Genomic DNA, 15,563 nt, shown 5'->3' on the forward strand with positions numbered 1-15,563 from the left:
TTTGTTGGTCGAAGTTAAGGTGAGGGGCCTCTGTCCATGGAAAAATAATTAGCAGTTCGTTTGGGCGGTTAAGCCACCGGCTGGGAGAAATATGCTACTTGAACCTAGTTTAATGACTTACTTCCCACGAGTCTCCTGTAGCAGTCAGTGATGGAGCATCCGAACTAGTAATTGGAAGGTCAAAGGTTCCATCCCTGTTGGAAGAGATGGGATTTTCTTTTTCCGAGTATGTCTGCTTGATTGACTGAAAAACGGGCCGCAGCTGGCATAAAGTTTTGGGCCTATGAACCAAATACTCTGGTCCATAATTCGGACGAGTACTCAATCCCCCCCCGCCCCCTTTTTTTCTTGGGTGGTACATGGTATTTACGCTAGATGGATTAGCGTTAATCGGCTTTCGAGAAACCGCGATTTAAAGTTAAACGAGGTTTTCATCTCGCTCGTTGCAAATGTTTCCAAGAGCTAATTTTAAGCTAAAGTTAATTACAGGAAATTCAACGTCGAAACTAATACATTCTAGACTGAAGGCTTTATCGATTTGTAAGTAATCAGAAATAAAAGTTCACACTAACCCTAAGTTAGCTTAATCGTGCTTTGACCAACTGGGCTCAGGAAAAAGTTAACTCAACTATGAATACCGACGCCTCGCACGGACAAGGTAAAGAGTAAAATTTGTCAAGTTGGCCTTGGGTTCACAAACCTAAACCAGACATGTATACTAATCTTGATAAATTATCTCGATAAATTATCTCGATGTAAAAGACATTAATCTCGTGCAGGATAATGATTAAACACCTCAGATTAAATATAACAAGACCTTTCGTCTCGGTCTACGACTTTGATGGTTTGCCAGACTAAAAAAAGAGAAGTTTATTGACAAAGACAAATAGTTCTTCTTTTTTTTCTAAATATAAACGCGAATTATGTACGGCAGTTAATCATGATGGATAACCCAGTCTGCGGAAATGATTGGAATTTTTAACGTAAGCCAACAAGGAATCTTTTGGAATCACCGATAATAAACAAGAAGAAATTATACCCCGCGTTAAGGAAAGTTAGGTAAAAAATTTTGACAGAGGCACTGGGAAAAACCTTCGGAGATGCTTCCTCAGAATATGTTAAAACTAGAATTTCAATTTTCATTTTTTTTCATCACTGCAGAAAAAAATATTTCTTCGAATGAAGATAGAACCTGGGAAAGTTCCCCTCCACCACTCAGTTATGTAATGAATGGGATTGCTTGTTGGATAAATTCGGAGCCAATTTGTGTGGGGTACGTACATTTTCGTTGAAAAAATAAGCTTATTATTTCCATCTTGGAAACTTCAGTTTCACTTCAGCGACGATTCGTTCAGACAGAATTAACATGTGAGGATACTATTAAGAGGACATCAAAATTTTTCATACTTTACACTCTCCACTATGACACAATGTTCCATGTTTTTTTTTCTGGCAATTTCCGCTGAAGATTTGGTAACACTAATCCTGACCACTAATAGGCGTAAAGTAATCCCCATTGACCCAGAGGCCACGCTTGGACAACTAATACTGAACGGCAGCCGATATTACCACAATGCATCTGAGTGGATGATCACAAGTCAGAAGAATGGGAGCTCTTCTAATCTCTTTGCTCGTTTGCCTTGCTTTCATCTACAGCTATGGAAATCCAGTTAGCTTAGTTGCACCACATGGCTGCGAGGAAATCCAGATCGACCTCTGCAAATCTTTGCCTTATAACAGCACCCTGCTGCCGAACAGTTTTGAACAAGACAGGCAAACGACAGTGAATCGCACGTTATGGGATCTGGTGCAGCGAATGAACGCAGTTGTCTGCTCGGACGACTTGATTTTCTTCTTCTGCTCACTGTATCTTCCCATATGTGTCAAGAGCCAAGGAATAAGGAAGCCCATAAAACCCTGTCGTTCTGTTTGTGAAAAGGTGAAGGCAGACTGCCGAGCAACCTTGGATTCCCTACCCGAAGGACAGCCACATTCGCCCCTTCAATTGTTCCCGGAGTTTCAGTGTGATAGGCTCGAAGATTATGACAAAGGAGTATGTCTAAAGCCAGAAGCTTTCGTGGTATCAACAAGTAATTTAGGTACTTTGCTTTTTATCCAATCCCATCACTACCTTCTATGAGAGAAACTTCCATTGGTGTTTTTGTGTATGTGCGTTTCACATAGTTTTCTTTTAATCTTTTCTTTTGATTATCACAATGACGTGGAAGTCATTCATGTCCACCACTTTAAATTAATACAAAAGAGCTAGTTCCGGGAATCTTGTCAGGTACTTGAACGATATGTATTTGAATGACTGAAGTTCAAGTGAAGTGCTGCCTTAGTAGGATTCCAGCACGAGAAAAGAAAACAGTTCAACTGATGCTATGCGTATTTTCAAAAAAAGTGGAAAAGCAAGGATCCAAGAGCATCCAAAGAGATCTGTTCAAAATGAGCAAAACTCTTGAAAAGTTGCGTACTGTATTCTCCGGCAGAACGTTTTATGGCCTTGTTGAAGCCAAATTTGTGCAAGCCAACCCAGATTCTTTAGCCGAATGTGTAAATCGCAGAAACTCCCCGGATTTATTTTGGACTTTAAAGGACATATTTACCCCTCCAAAAACAAAAAAGGCTAGCTCAGTTTTTCACGACTGTTTCGAAAGCATGAGGTGACTGATTTCGTGTCCCAAAGAAAACCCTAGTATTTTTTCGCATTTCAAGCTACATTTCTGAGGCTTCCGAAAAGATACACAACCACCGAAGTACTGAACTGGTGGGTGTCTCCCTAGCTCTGACGATTTTTCTGCCATCATAGGATGATGGGACAATTGACAAATGATGGTGGACCGATGGACATTTTACTGGAACATTCAGATATTGTGGATTTGAATTTATCTGTGATTATGTGCCATCTTGGTTCACCTACATCCGATACCTCTAGAAACACCTTAGCCCTTAAGTAGTCGGTGGCTTGAATTATCGAGAAAAGACAGTTTGCTTTCAAAAATCTGACTATTTGGTTTGCTTAAACCTTGGCAATCATTTGACAACTTTCAGGTATAGAAATGTAGAAAATCGGTGATCAATTTGTAATAGAAGAATTTAATTAATCGAAAATCCGGTGTGGCTCTTAGTTGCTGGTTTATTCATATTCTCTCTCGATTTTTACCCGGTGCAAGATTTTATTCTGTCACTGATGAATTAATGTCCCTTTTCTCTCTTTTTACAGACGCTAACTCAACTGCAGCACCAGCCAACAGTGAGTAGACTCTCATGCTTAATGACTAAATTGGAACCATGCCGGCGCGTTATTCACCCCTCGAAATTCTCGGTGGGGAATTGACCCCTTTCAAGTTTCAAATCTGAAAAAGAAAAAAGGCAAAACTAATTTTCCAGTTTACGGGACACGGCCCGTGTTTTCATAAGCACAACGACAAACTGTTACTTGACAGCTTCCTCTTTAACAGGATCAGACGTAAGCCGGAGCAAACACGCCCATTACTGCTGTTTGTTCAGTTTGTTTTCATTTGTGGTGTTTATCTAGCTGAATATTTGATTAAATGACCGATAAAAATTTCAGCACTTTTCACCGCATGGAAAGATGACGAAAAGCGAGTGTTTCAAATGAGTCGCTCAAAATGAGGGCAGAAAGTGGAAAATGATGGATGACCTTACGTTTTTATATTTACCGACTTTGAAAAATCGAGACAAACCGCAATCTCAGGAACGTCTGATTTGACTAAACCGTTTTCATATATAAATAGATAGATAGCGGATAGTTTATTAAGTTAATCCCATTGCAGCCATAAGAATGAATTGTGCAAAAACCTAACAAGGTAAAATATAATCAGGACAAAAGGCAAAAATTATGTACAAACATGAAACACCTACAGAAAGGAATGAGAACTATTTACAGTTGCTATTTATAAAACTCTTGTTTAGTCTATTCTTCCCCAAATTTACATCGCATGAGTTAAAATCAGGTAGAAGATGGTAAAATTCATGACTACACACCGGTATGTATCAACGGCGGGTGAGAAAGTCCTTTCTTTAGATACACTTCACAAACGACTACCCTCAGTTCTAATCAGTTTGGTCATGATCAGTTGTGTCACACCTGAGATTGCTTGTTGAGTTGACCCAAATTGTCGCAGTGTGAACCGGTTTTTGCTGAACCATAATGAGCCTATCCTATGCCGCCTTGTTGGTCAGTAACTTTCGTTTTTCTTTAAAAACTCTTCGCACAAACATTAGAAAACTTTTCAATACTCGGTCAAAAGTACATCAAAATATTTCAATTTTCAGTTTTTAAAACACAGCCGGTAAGTACTGTAAAGCAATTAACGCATAAAAGATAGGCGGTTAAGCAATCGCTTTTCTTCAGTGGGTCGAGCAGAATCAAGCGTAAGAGGCAACATGCGTAGTTTAATAAACGTTACTTGTAAATATTCATTAGCTTTCATTTATGAAACAAATAAAACTCACGTATGTAAATATGAACTGCAGGCAAAACAATTAAAGATTAAGATATTTCTCCTTTCAATAACATCTTATGTAATCCATTATCAGGATTATCTCCAACTTCCTCCGTTGCCGCAATAACAGCTGCAAAGATCTCCACCTTTCACCGTATTAGGCTTTCATTCGAATAGTTACAATTTTTACGATGTTATCCACAGTCTGAGTAGAGACAACCGGCTTGTACAGCATAATTAGCCGCGTCACAGAAAATATAAGTATTCCATAGCTTTAATTTGAATTGCGTGTCGCATATGCTTTTTAAATTTTTATGCACCATAGGAATTGTTTCAAAGAGCTGAAAGATTCCAATTAATTAACACTACGTCTGACCTTAGTAGTGAATGAGTTAATTCATGAAGGACTCAAAAGTAACCACATGAGGCAAATAAAAAAAAATCTCTTGCCTTGGAGAGATTCGTGTGCGTGATCGGCGCCGTTAAGAATTGCTATCATTGCGGGCGTCATTATCACCTCTTTAAAATTCTACTCAATTTTTTACCTTCACACAAAGAAAGCCGAAGATAATTTTTTTTTACAAATATTCACCAAATATTTGAAAAACAGCCGGATAACAACTTTAAGTGAATATTTCTTCCGTCAAGCCTTGAGAGTTCAAATGCATCAAAACATGGTTTGGGTTGATTCCAGAGGGCCAAAGATCGAACTCTACAGAAAAGTGGTTTGTGGCTAAATGATCGGTTTGCTGGCAACAACTCCAAACCAACAAACTAAAAAATTACAAATTTTGACAGTTTAGGGCTATCAATAAAAATGCAATAGAAAAGAATATTTTCATCATTTTGACTCAGGACTCTTCTTCATCTTGTTGTTGTTCTTCCTCTTCTTCTCTATCAAAATCATCTTGTTGTGGTTAATTTTCTTCTTCATCATGTTGTTGTTGTTCTTCTTCTCCATCATCATCGTGTTGTTGTTGCTGTTCTTCTTCTTCTTCTTCTTATCCATTATCATCATCTTGTAGTTGTTGTTCTTTATCATGTTGTTGTCGTAGTTCTTCTTCATCATTACCATCATCATCATTATCATCATGTGGTTGTTGTTCTTCTTCTTCATCATCCTCTTGTTGTTGTTGTTGTTGTACTTCTTCATCATGTTGTTGTTGTTCTTCTTCATTATTCTTCATCTTGTTGTTGTTGTTGTTCTTCTTCTCTTCTCCTTTATCATCATCATCATCATCATCATCATCAGCTTGTTGTTGGTCTTCTTCTTTATCTTTTTATTGTTGTTGTTGTTGTTGTTGTTGTTGTTGTTGTTCTTCTTCTTCTTCTTCTTCTTCTTTATCTTCTTCATCTTTTTGTTGTTGTTCTTCATCATGCTGTTGTGTTCATCATCATCATCATCATCATCATCATCATTATTATCATCTTGTGGTTGTTGTTCTTCTTCTCCATCATCATCATCTTGTTGTTGTTCTTCTTCTTCTCTGTCATCATCATCTTGTTGTTGTTGTTGTTGTTCTTCATCATGTTCTTGTCTAAGTTCTTCTTCATCATCATCTTGTTGTTGGTGTTCTTCTCCATCATGTTGTTGTTGTTCTTCTTCTTCATTATGTTAAGAATATAATTCCTAATTAAGATATCTTGGAAGCAGTCATTTTTTTTACTAACTTGAAATGTTATCGGGGCTTCGGTTGGTCAATGGTGGTCATTGCCTTGGAAAATGTTACCCTGGAGCCGGTTATTGCAAAATTCGATTAAAGCTTATCTACTAATCTACTTTCAAAATGTTAACCGAGGTTTTCATTTCCCTCGTTAAAAATGTTTTAAAAGGCTAATTTTCAGCTAATGGTAAAGAAAAGTCTAAATCAACACTTTATCAAGAATTTCTATTGATTAGTATATAGACTCCAATCAATGTTCACGTTAACCCAGGATTAGCTTTATCAGGCTTTGAACAACGTTATAAATAAAGCTCTCTTCTTCTTCTTCTTCATCATCTTCTTCTTCTTCTTCTTCTTCTTCTTCTTCTTCTTCTTCTTCTTCTTCTTCTCTATCATTACTAAGGAACTCCATGTTCTTCATTTTTCGCATGGGTTGGACTTTCATCGGTGTCCTTAGCAGTTTTTTAATCTAAGTTTTATTCCCTTATTTGCAGCAAAACCGGAAATCAAGAAAGACGATTTCTTGAAAGCAAAGTTTGACTTTGGTACGTAAGTGCTCCTCCCCTCCCCCACACCTCCATTCTCGACCCCTTTGGCGCATGACTGACGGCGGGCAGGGCTCAGCCTTTATAATTTTCACAGTCAACCCAGAGGTTCTGGGATCGAGAATAACTCACCTCTCGGCTTTAGAGCACAGTTTCTATGACAATGAATTCGTTTGCGAAATTGCTCATGCGTGCATTACTATGTACCTAATGAAAATTTGTTCTCAAGTTGTTGGTTCTTTGCGGGTAATGATGGCCACTTCGATGATAAGATCAACAGTCTGACTCATCGTCTTGAACAGTGGGAACAAATCTAGAACAACGGGATGGCTAGCAGAGACAGAGCGTCGGGGAGAACAACTGTTTAGTCTTCCCATTTGAGCTAGTTATTCCATCTTCGAAAGGAAATGTTCATGTAGTCCTTTCATATACCTTCCAAAGAAATTAAATGGTATCCCTTTCACATACCTACCCCGTAGAAAAACTGCACCTCTTTTGGTTGGGTCTGTTCAAGATATTTTGAAAGGCCCTTTTATAAACTTAAATGACGGTTTTCCCTACCCTTTTCTATATTTTAGCTCGTGAAATCCCTGCCTTTTTATGTACTTCCACCCTTAAGGTAACACATTCTGGCGAAGCTTCCCCATATAGTCCATTATAGGGGGTACTCCCCCACCCCCCCCCCCCCCCTTCCAGGTCTACCGGCGAGGGATTACATCCTTTTCAGAGTCATTCTAAGGGATTTCAGCTGGTTGGACTGAGGGGATTTTAGGAGGAAGATTAATGAATTCTGTTCTATATTCTGACAGCGATCAAAGGGAAGATCTTGTCCATGAACCAATCGTCTAACGGTTATGATCTATGGTTCAACGTATCGCGGGTCATTATTAAAAATGGTTTCTCGTTCCGTGGAGGCCTGGCCCAGATTTGGTCGCAAACCAACAGCTCCTGTTACAGTGCTTACTCATGCACTTACCTCCAGGAAGGCAAGGAATACGTGATTCTTGGACATAGGAATGGAACAAATGAACTGACGCTTGGCTGGGCTTGGGCGTGGCCACGTGATAAGCATCTTTTGGACAAATTAAAGTTATGGAAAGCTGAATCAAGGAGAAAGAATTCCATAAATTAATGGATCTGGTAGACTTCACTTTGTTTCAAGGTAAAGTGACGAAATAATGAAACAACTCGTGAGTTACAATGTCTGGTTTCAATCCAGCTATTATGCGTACTCTAACGGAACAGGCCAACTGAGATCAAGCATTACTACGTAGATCACTGTATCGGAGAGGCAGGTACCTGAAACACCAAAGGGCTAACTCTAGCAATTGCATTGAGCTGGTTTCCTTTTTACTGTCAGTTGCGCCTGTCAGTAAACCGCGAACTCTCATAGCGTACGTTTATAAAAAAAAAAACAGTTTGACTTTCATTCTGGGGACGGGATGAGAACAGTGTTCGACGTACGTTGAAGGGACGAAATCCTTGAAAAGGTGAAAGCCATAAATCTCATGTAAAAGCTGGCAAGTTGACAAACAGACTTTAACAGTTATTTTCCACAGAATATGAAATATCATGTGGTAGTCAACGGCTTGCATTGAGCTTAAGGCTGGTAGAAAACAAATGCTCGCGTTATTGTCCTACAATACAAAACTAGACCTTTTCGAGCAAACAACAGATGCAAACGTAATTTAAGTTTTGGGCTTTTAGAGTCTGCAGTTCACGTGTTTTAGAAAGGGCCTGTAAAATAAAAAGGCCGCCAACCAGCCTATTAGTAACCAGGCTTTCATTTCACAATATATTATATATTTAAGCTATGGGAGGATATCATTTTCGGCGTGTTTCTATGTTTTACTAAGAAGAAGTTTAACTTTCAAATACATTTGACTATTAAAAAAAAAATGCGAAAATCACATTACTTAAATCAGATTAAGATTTAAAAAATGGCTAAAAACCGACGACGTTTCGACGTCATTATAAGTCGAAAAATGTTTACATGTTGAACTTTGAAAACACCAGAAAAAACAATACGTCATAAAAAAGTATCCAGACGGACTCCATACGTGCTAAACGTTTTGTTAAACTTTTGATTTTTTTTATGTTACAGCTTTTTGATGACCAATTGTTCTTTTTAGTATATACAGATTTCAACATATACTTTTTTTGACTTAATAATGACATTAAGCTAGCGTCGAAACCATCGGGGTTTTTTTTATTTTAGCCATTTTTCAAATCTTAACGGTAAGATTTGAAATAGTCTTAAGTAATGCTTTTTCGCATTGTTTTATAGTCAAATGTATTTCTATGTTTTCTTTCTACTTTTAATTTTTTGGTATCATTTTGTTTGCAGGAAGCCAAAAGTGACCAGCTTAGTGGGTACCATTAGCCAGGATAGAATACGATAAACTTCGCATTCACAAATAAAGTAGATTGTCATTATGCAACCTAATTAATTTTATTAGTTTATGGCTGGCCTTGATCTCACCGCCATGAAAATATTTGTGTTTAGACGGTTAGTTTAGTTTACAGCTAAATTGAACCTTTTTTTAAACAGTGACAGTCTTAGTGCCCTGCACATACATAGTTTTATTTGGTAAAGCAGGTTGGGGAATTGGCAAGACATTAAGTCCTGATTGTGGAATGGTGATCCATCATCGAATCGATCGGATCGATTCTCTAGGTTCTCAGTGGAGAAGAGATAACCAAGTGTATGGGTATACCCTGATATCCTGACAGGTTTTAGAGAGTATTTATAGATCAGGTTATTATGTAGATTATTTTGAGTGTAAAATTCATAGCATGTGTGTTCTGAACCACACTGTAATTCAGCTTTGGAGGCTAAAGTCGTGTAATAAACTAGTTCTGTTATTTCCGTCCATGTAGTTCAAACATCAAGTACATGAACGCTTTGTAAACAGTTCCTTGTTGCGTTATTTTGCTACTGTCAGGTTGAACAGTTCTTCAATCGTTTTGACAAGTGTTTGTCCAGACAGGAAAAAAAATATAAAACACCTAAAATTTGACGTTTCTTCCATTTCTGTCTTTTGATCGGGAAAAAATTATGGGGATTAATTGCGAGAAAGAGTTCTGGTTGAATCAGTTTCCTGGGGCTTTAACAAGAATGAGCCCGAGGGAAATAATTTACCTAATTTATACTCTGGCAAAAAACAAAAAAAACACCGTCAAACCTCTCAAGTCCCCCCCGGGGGGGGGGAATATTTGCTACCAGGCCCCATGAAGGGAAAGGGGGGCTTAAAGTTTCAAAAGGGGAGTTTAGAACGAGACGTAAATTAGCTTCTCACAGCTAACTGAAACATGGCACTATTGGATTGTGTATAGCAAATACAATGTCAATTTTACCTCAGCACAACGATGCTACTGCACATTGAAGTTGGAGCTTTCTTTAGACAAACTGGGTGATGTTTTGACCTTGGGTAACCCTTAACACGTTATTTATTGGGACGCAGAGAGGGTGGGAGAATTGATGAAAAAAAGTCTGATCTTCGAACGAGCTTGCTTAATGAAGTTTTCATTTGGGCTGTTTACTGGAGCATTCACCTATAAATTCACCCTGATGAGTATTTGTAGGAGACTTGAACCCAAATTGTTCTCAAAGCCGGTAATCGGCCGGTGTGTGTTCTGCCATTCCATTTCATACATTCATTTTACATGTCATAGGTTGGGTGGGTTATAATGAATAAAAAAAATTGAATGATGCCCGTTCTCCTCTCTCCTCAAAAACCAACTGCACTTCTAAATTACAATTCGATCTGAAAAGTGGCCCCAATACATGCTCTGTGCTAAATACATTGACACTTAATAAAGTGATTTATTTATTTTGTTTATTTCTATACAAAGTTTACTACGTTTGCAACATCAAAAAACATGATCATCACATAATCAAAAACAGTGTCAAGTCAAAACCATACATACGGCAAAGGTCGTTTTATAAACTGTTTTTACATTATAAAGTTATATGCCTTGTGTAGACGCAATCACCCATTTCTTTATCATTGATTTCTTGTGAACTTTGTCCTTGAGCATTGCCTTAACCACAGAGTCTTCGCTGGTTAATCTGCGCTCTAAAACTCGACATTTTTGCGCTAAGTCACTCTTACCCTTTAAATCAACCACTTTTGCGCGGGGATAATCTTTATCGAATGTTACAAACATTCTTTTACTTTTGTCGTGATCACTTAAATTTGGCAAGCTCTTGCTACACTCGTTGTGAACTGAAGGCAAAGTAAGCGAGTTCGTCTTTTCCTCATGCTCAAAGAAACCACTTGTGTTGGTTCGAAAGGACACTACGCTGTGTCTTCGTGGCATTAAATTTGGCGTGACACAGTTTGCCCGACTCGTGACTTCTTCGTGACTTTCACCAACGGTTTCTCTGAAAGCGCAGTTTAGTTGCGTGACCACTCTTGTGGCGAGGTATTCAGTGGAAGCGGCCCTTATTGCAAGGTGCTCTGACGAAAGCATAGGTGAATGCGATCCACTCAAATTAGGTGTTTCTCTTGCTGAGGAAGTTGTTAACTTTTGTACATGTTTGCCAGAGGGAATTTCTAAATAGCTCTTCAGTGGTTTTTGGTCACTTTTCTGTGCCGTTTTTTCTCTTTCCAAAACTTCCTTGTGAAGTTCATTATCTGAAGATTCGGAATCACTTTCGCTGAGTGGCGACGGAACTCCAGGGAAATTAGATGGAAGTTGAACTTTACATTGTCTTCCTGATAGGGAAGGAAATTCCGGAGGCGTTTTCGATGATAAAAACAAATAGTTTGAAGGCGAAACAGGCAACGAACCTCTTCTCGATTCACGAAATGCAGATAATGGCGGAAAACTTGCGTTTAGCAGGTCAGATGACGGCCGCCTCTTCGTGAGAAGCGAGCTATTGTTTGTTTTTTCATCCCAAACTTCAGCTGGAAATTCTGTAGTTAGAAGGAATTTATCGTTTAGCTCCCAAGCAGTTTTGACCTTCAATTTTGTCTTTCTTTCAGATTCATACGCGCTTCCTGGTTCCTCTTTATCTTGTATATTGAAATTTATCGACTCCAAATCCCTTTTCTCAAGTTTCTCGAAATTCTCATTGTTTGGTGCTTCAACTTGCGCAACTTGTAGCCTTGGCGACCCATTATCATCAGAAACTAAGTTTGAAGCTAGTCCACTCTGGTTAGCTTCTTCTGATGTTATTAATGTTTTCTCGTTCTCTTCTGTACTGAAGTCTTCCAAATTTTCAAATTCGTCGATGTTCCGCATGCTCCGCACTTCGTACGAATCCAATGTTGTGCATGATGAAGGTCGAGAATCAATCGACAGCATGCTGAGAGAGTCATCATCGGCACGTTCTCCGTGATGTATTTTCAGCATTTCAAAATCGTCACTGAAATCATAATCCACATCATTGGATATGCTTTCTTTTAGCTTTCCATTCAAAGATCTTCTCGTAGCTAAACCAGGTACGTCAGAATCGATTTTCTGCATGGTGGTTTTCACCTTTCTTTTTGCTGAATTTCTCAATTTACGTTTCTCTTTCTCCGTTCCTTCTGATACAGCAGATGCCTTCGAGTTTCTGCCTTCAAGCAATTTTCTTCTTCTTCTTTGCGCCGATCTTGGGCCAGATACTGCTTTCCTTGGCGGAGTTAGCTCTCTCTTCTTTTCCATCGACATCGCGCTAAGAGTTTGTTCCAGTCTTTCAAACCTGTTAAGATATCAATTACCACTATTTGAGCAAAGTGATGTTTACGTGCTTTGACGTATTCTGACATTAATATGTGCGCAAATAACGAGGTGTATGATGATTCAACGATCACAAATTACGAGTATAAACAGAAAAAAAAATTCGCCGATCCTCACTTCAATATTCTTTAATCATTAGGTGCACGCAATAATCGATGTTGATTCCGCTACCAGAAAAACTAATAAAATTCCTTTAAAAAAATGTCGTGCAAGCCAGTCACGTTGGGAAGTCATTTGACAAGTCGTGCAGGTGCTGCAATATTCCCAATTACGTGGTAAATTAAAATAGAAATGGTTGGGTTCCTTTTTGCAGCCAATGACAAAGATTATTTTTATTACTTTGGACGCCTATGAATCACCTATAGAGAAAATTCATATTCTGGTATTGTTATTCCAATGTTATTGATATCATTTAGTAGAAATCCAGCTATTAACCGATGCGATTTGGCGCAAATGCAAATTAAAGAATTTTCGAGTTTATTATCTAGTCGCAAATTATCTTCTTTTTTAATTATTCAAATATACAATTAACTTTGTAACAGCATGAGGTAAAAACAGAGCAGACACAAAACAATACAAGCAAAGGGAAAAAAGTAATTTGCTTGTGAAAAAGGGATATGAATTAGAAATTTCCTCAGCTTTTGTATAAAAATAAAAATAAATGACTTTTGTCGTAAAAATACCAGCCGTATTCAACAACTTTCTCTTGGATCAGTAGCGTTTTCTTTGCGCGCGGCACAAAGGCACCACTCTCTCATATTTGCATTCATGTTATGATAATTTGAATTTCATCCAAACTGTGGATTTTGCCAGACGTTTTGTTTTCTTCACCTTATCTCACCTCAACGTTAAAATTTTCCTCGAAAAGTTAACGTCAGAAGTGACTCTTCTGGCTAATTAAGAACGGTTCCTCTTTTTGTTACTGTGCATAAGTTCTGCGCATCTCGGGACAAGGATCTCAGAACGCTGGCTCTGGGAACGAGATTGATCTCGAGACTGGCCCGAGATACTCGGGTTTCCTATGGGTGGTACCTGCGCGGTTTATAACTACAGTCGACTCCCGATAACTCGAACCTTCTAGGGAAGTTGAAAAAAGTTCGAGTTATCGGGAGTTCCAGTTATCGAGGGTAAAATTATATAGAAAATGACCTGAAGGAAAAGGAAAATTGGTTCGAGTTGGCGAGAGTTCGAGTCATGATCGGGAGTCGACTGTATGCGGAGAAAGCAGATCTGTATTATGAAGCACTGCCCTTAAATGCTAGTGCAATAAACGGAATATTGAAGATTTCTATAAATAGATGATATTTTCCGAGCCCCCAGCATAGCACCTATTTCATAGCATTGGGTGGTTGGCTAGTTCACTATATTGAAGATTTCATTTTTTTTTTTCAGAACTCTTAGATAAGATTGCTTAGTGAAATAGTTCTATAAACAACAATTTTTATGAGGCCACCAGCGAGTAATTTTCCAAAGTTTCACTATCTATCATCGATTAGTAAAAATAGCAGAAAATGGTTCTTATTTATCCGGTATAATATATTTTGTTTCGTTGCTCGGTAACGGATGTTGTTCGCTATAGGCTTTCAGTGTTAAGTGTCTGAACTGAGTTATACGTACCTCTTTGGCGCCCGTTCCCTTTACCTTTATTGAGACCAAGACAAAGTCGCGATGGCAGACGTTTCGCCTCTTTCCTTCGATTAGGAAAGTGAATATAATGCCTTAATTTACACGCAGGCTAGTGTACTTCGAAATCTTGCAGGTCTGCATGTGTTGAACACAGGAGAGAACTCGGTGAATGTCTCATCCCACGCTTCCTCAGTACTTTGTTTGATACCTGCAGATGACACCAGTGGAGTGTATATAACAAAGACTTCGGCTTATGGTGTGCTGTTTCCATATTATTTACTCAGGCTTCGCACTATTTTTAGCAGTTGGACAACTGAAGCTCATGAACATTAATTAACTTGCAAAACACTTCCTACGCGGATATATAATTTGCTTCCTGTGAGGCATTATTCTTCTTTTGTCCGCATAATCCATCTTACAGATTGTCTGCGAAGGTTTATTTTGAAATACTATAAAAAGCAACAACGACTAAGACGTCCTATGGGAATGTTGTAAATTCAGAGAAACTTTGAAAATGAATGGGGAAAAAATAAATTCCAGTAGGTCTTAGCCTTCAACGCAGTCGTTTATAGGGAAGTCATATGTTTGTGGAGAAGAAGATAACATGACTTCCTTAAAAACGACTGCCTGGAGGCTAAATTGGTTATGCAAACGACACCCAGGAAAATCGTCTAGAGCACTTTATTTTTTTATTTTTTTTCCCATTTTATGCCGGCATGGTGTTCATCTCGCACAGCTCCGACGATTCATTCTTGTGGTCATAAATAAGGAATAGAACCCAACAAATAATTGATTTAATGCCCACAGGAAAACTGGTAATGATCGTCTCGGGGGTAGATTAAGTTCGGGATCTTTTATTTGTAGGCTGGAACGAAAAATGACGTTTATAATTATACATAATCGGCTTAAAATGCAATAACTATGTTAACTATGTTATTTCGACCGGGTACAAGATGGACAAATATAAATATCCGAACCCACAAGTGTGTAAATATTGCATTTTTAACACTATGTAAGCTTCCATAATGATAGACTTCACGGAAACTTCGTGATAAAAAACAATTGATATGAAGCGCAACCTCAGTCTAATCGTTTTCTGATTCTGTTAAGGTTTTCAGAAACTTTGTATCCTAAATGAAAGCATCCTAGAGAGAACAGCAACAACAATAATAGTTATAAGTACCCCTTTCAAAACTTATCTTTGACCATCTTTCGTAAGTTTTGGCGGAGTCGATCGAGGGATAACAGGGAAGAAAAGCTCAATTTTATATATTCATAAGTATCTATAACAAATGTCAAATTCAGGATTTATTCTCTACAATTAATCCTGCTAACTGGTTTGAGTTAGCTACCAATAGACTTTGAAGAAAGCTAATTTCATCAGTTGTAATAACTCGGTGTAGACGAATTTCTGAAATTCCGCATGTTTTGCCACTATGATTGCAGATAAATTCGATGAAAGCCGAATCATAGACTTGATTACAAGTCGAGCTCACTTTGCTTAGAAGCGCGAAGCGCGATTGTCG

At 38.3% G+C, this 15,563-nt stretch overlaps 2 protein-coding genes across 5 annotated transcripts; one reads left to right on the forward strand and one right to left on the reverse strand.

The window, feature by feature from the left end:
• Positions 1-1,561: 1,561 nt before the first annotated feature.
• On the forward strand, positions 1,562-9,701 carry LOC146484991 (secreted frizzled-related protein 3-like). 2 transcript variants are annotated; one of them, XM_085103882.1, is made up of 5 exons: positions 1,562-2,099; positions 3,227-3,256; positions 6,631-6,681; positions 7,491-7,843; positions 9,029-9,701. In XM_085103882.1, the coding sequence occupies exons 1-4, from the start codon at positions 1,607-1,609 to the stop codon at positions 7,811-7,813; spliced, it is 897 nt and encodes a 298-aa protein (XP_084960008.1). In that variant the 5' UTR covers positions 1,562-1,606; the 3' UTR covers positions 7,814-7,843; positions 9,029-9,701. The 2 variants fall into 2 exon arrangements, with proteins under 2 accessions (XP_084960008.1, XP_084960009.1); XM_085103883.1 differs by having other exon boundaries at positions 1,562-2,090.
• A 797-nt stretch (positions 9,702-10,498) lies between these two features.
• On the reverse strand, positions 10,499-14,581 carry LOC146484992 (uncharacterized). Of its 3 annotated transcripts, none has more exons than XM_085103737.1 (2): positions 14,029-14,581; positions 10,499-12,373 (listed from the first exon to the last, which is right to left on the reverse strand). In XM_085103737.1, exon 2 carries the CDS (start codon positions 12,340-12,342, stop codon positions 10,651-10,653), a length of 1,692 nt encoding a protein of 563 aa, XP_084959863.1. In that variant the 5' UTR covers positions 12,343-12,373; positions 14,029-14,581; the 3' UTR covers positions 10,499-10,650. The 3 variants fall into 3 exon arrangements, with proteins under 3 accessions (XP_084959863.1, XP_084959865.1, XP_084959864.1); XM_085103739.1 differs by lacking the exon at positions 14,029-14,581 and adding an exon at positions 13,253-13,335; XM_085103738.1 differs by lacking the exon at positions 14,029-14,581 and adding an exon at positions 12,529-12,716.
• Between the last annotated feature and the right edge of the window lie 982 nt (positions 14,582-15,563).

Source organism: Pavona decussata, unplaced genomic scaffold (assembly GCF_977016875.1).
Source record: "Pavona decussata unplaced genomic scaffold, jaPavDecu1.1 SCAFFOLD_28, whole genome shotgun sequence".
NCBI classification, from domain to species: domain Eukaryota; kingdom Metazoa; phylum Cnidaria; class Anthozoa; order Scleractinia; family Agariciidae; genus Pavona; species Pavona decussata.

Coding starts and splice junctions, on each gene's coding strand:
- LOC146484991 (XM_085103882.1), top strand. CDS start 1,607: ATGGGAGCTCTTCTAATCTCTTTGCTCGTTTGCCTTGCTTTCATCTAC. Junction 2,100..3,226: donor GGTATCAACAAGTAATTTAG/GTACTTTGCTTT, acceptor CTCTTTTTACAG/ACGCTAACTCAACTGCAGCA. Junction 6,682..7,490: donor GAAAGCAAAGTTTGACTTTG/GTACGTAAGTGC, acceptor ATATTCTGACAG/CGATCAAAGGGAAGATCTTG.
- LOC146484992 (XM_085103737.1), bottom strand. CDS start 12,342: ATGTCGATGGAAAAGAAGAGAGAGCTAACTCCGCCAAGGAAAGCAGTA.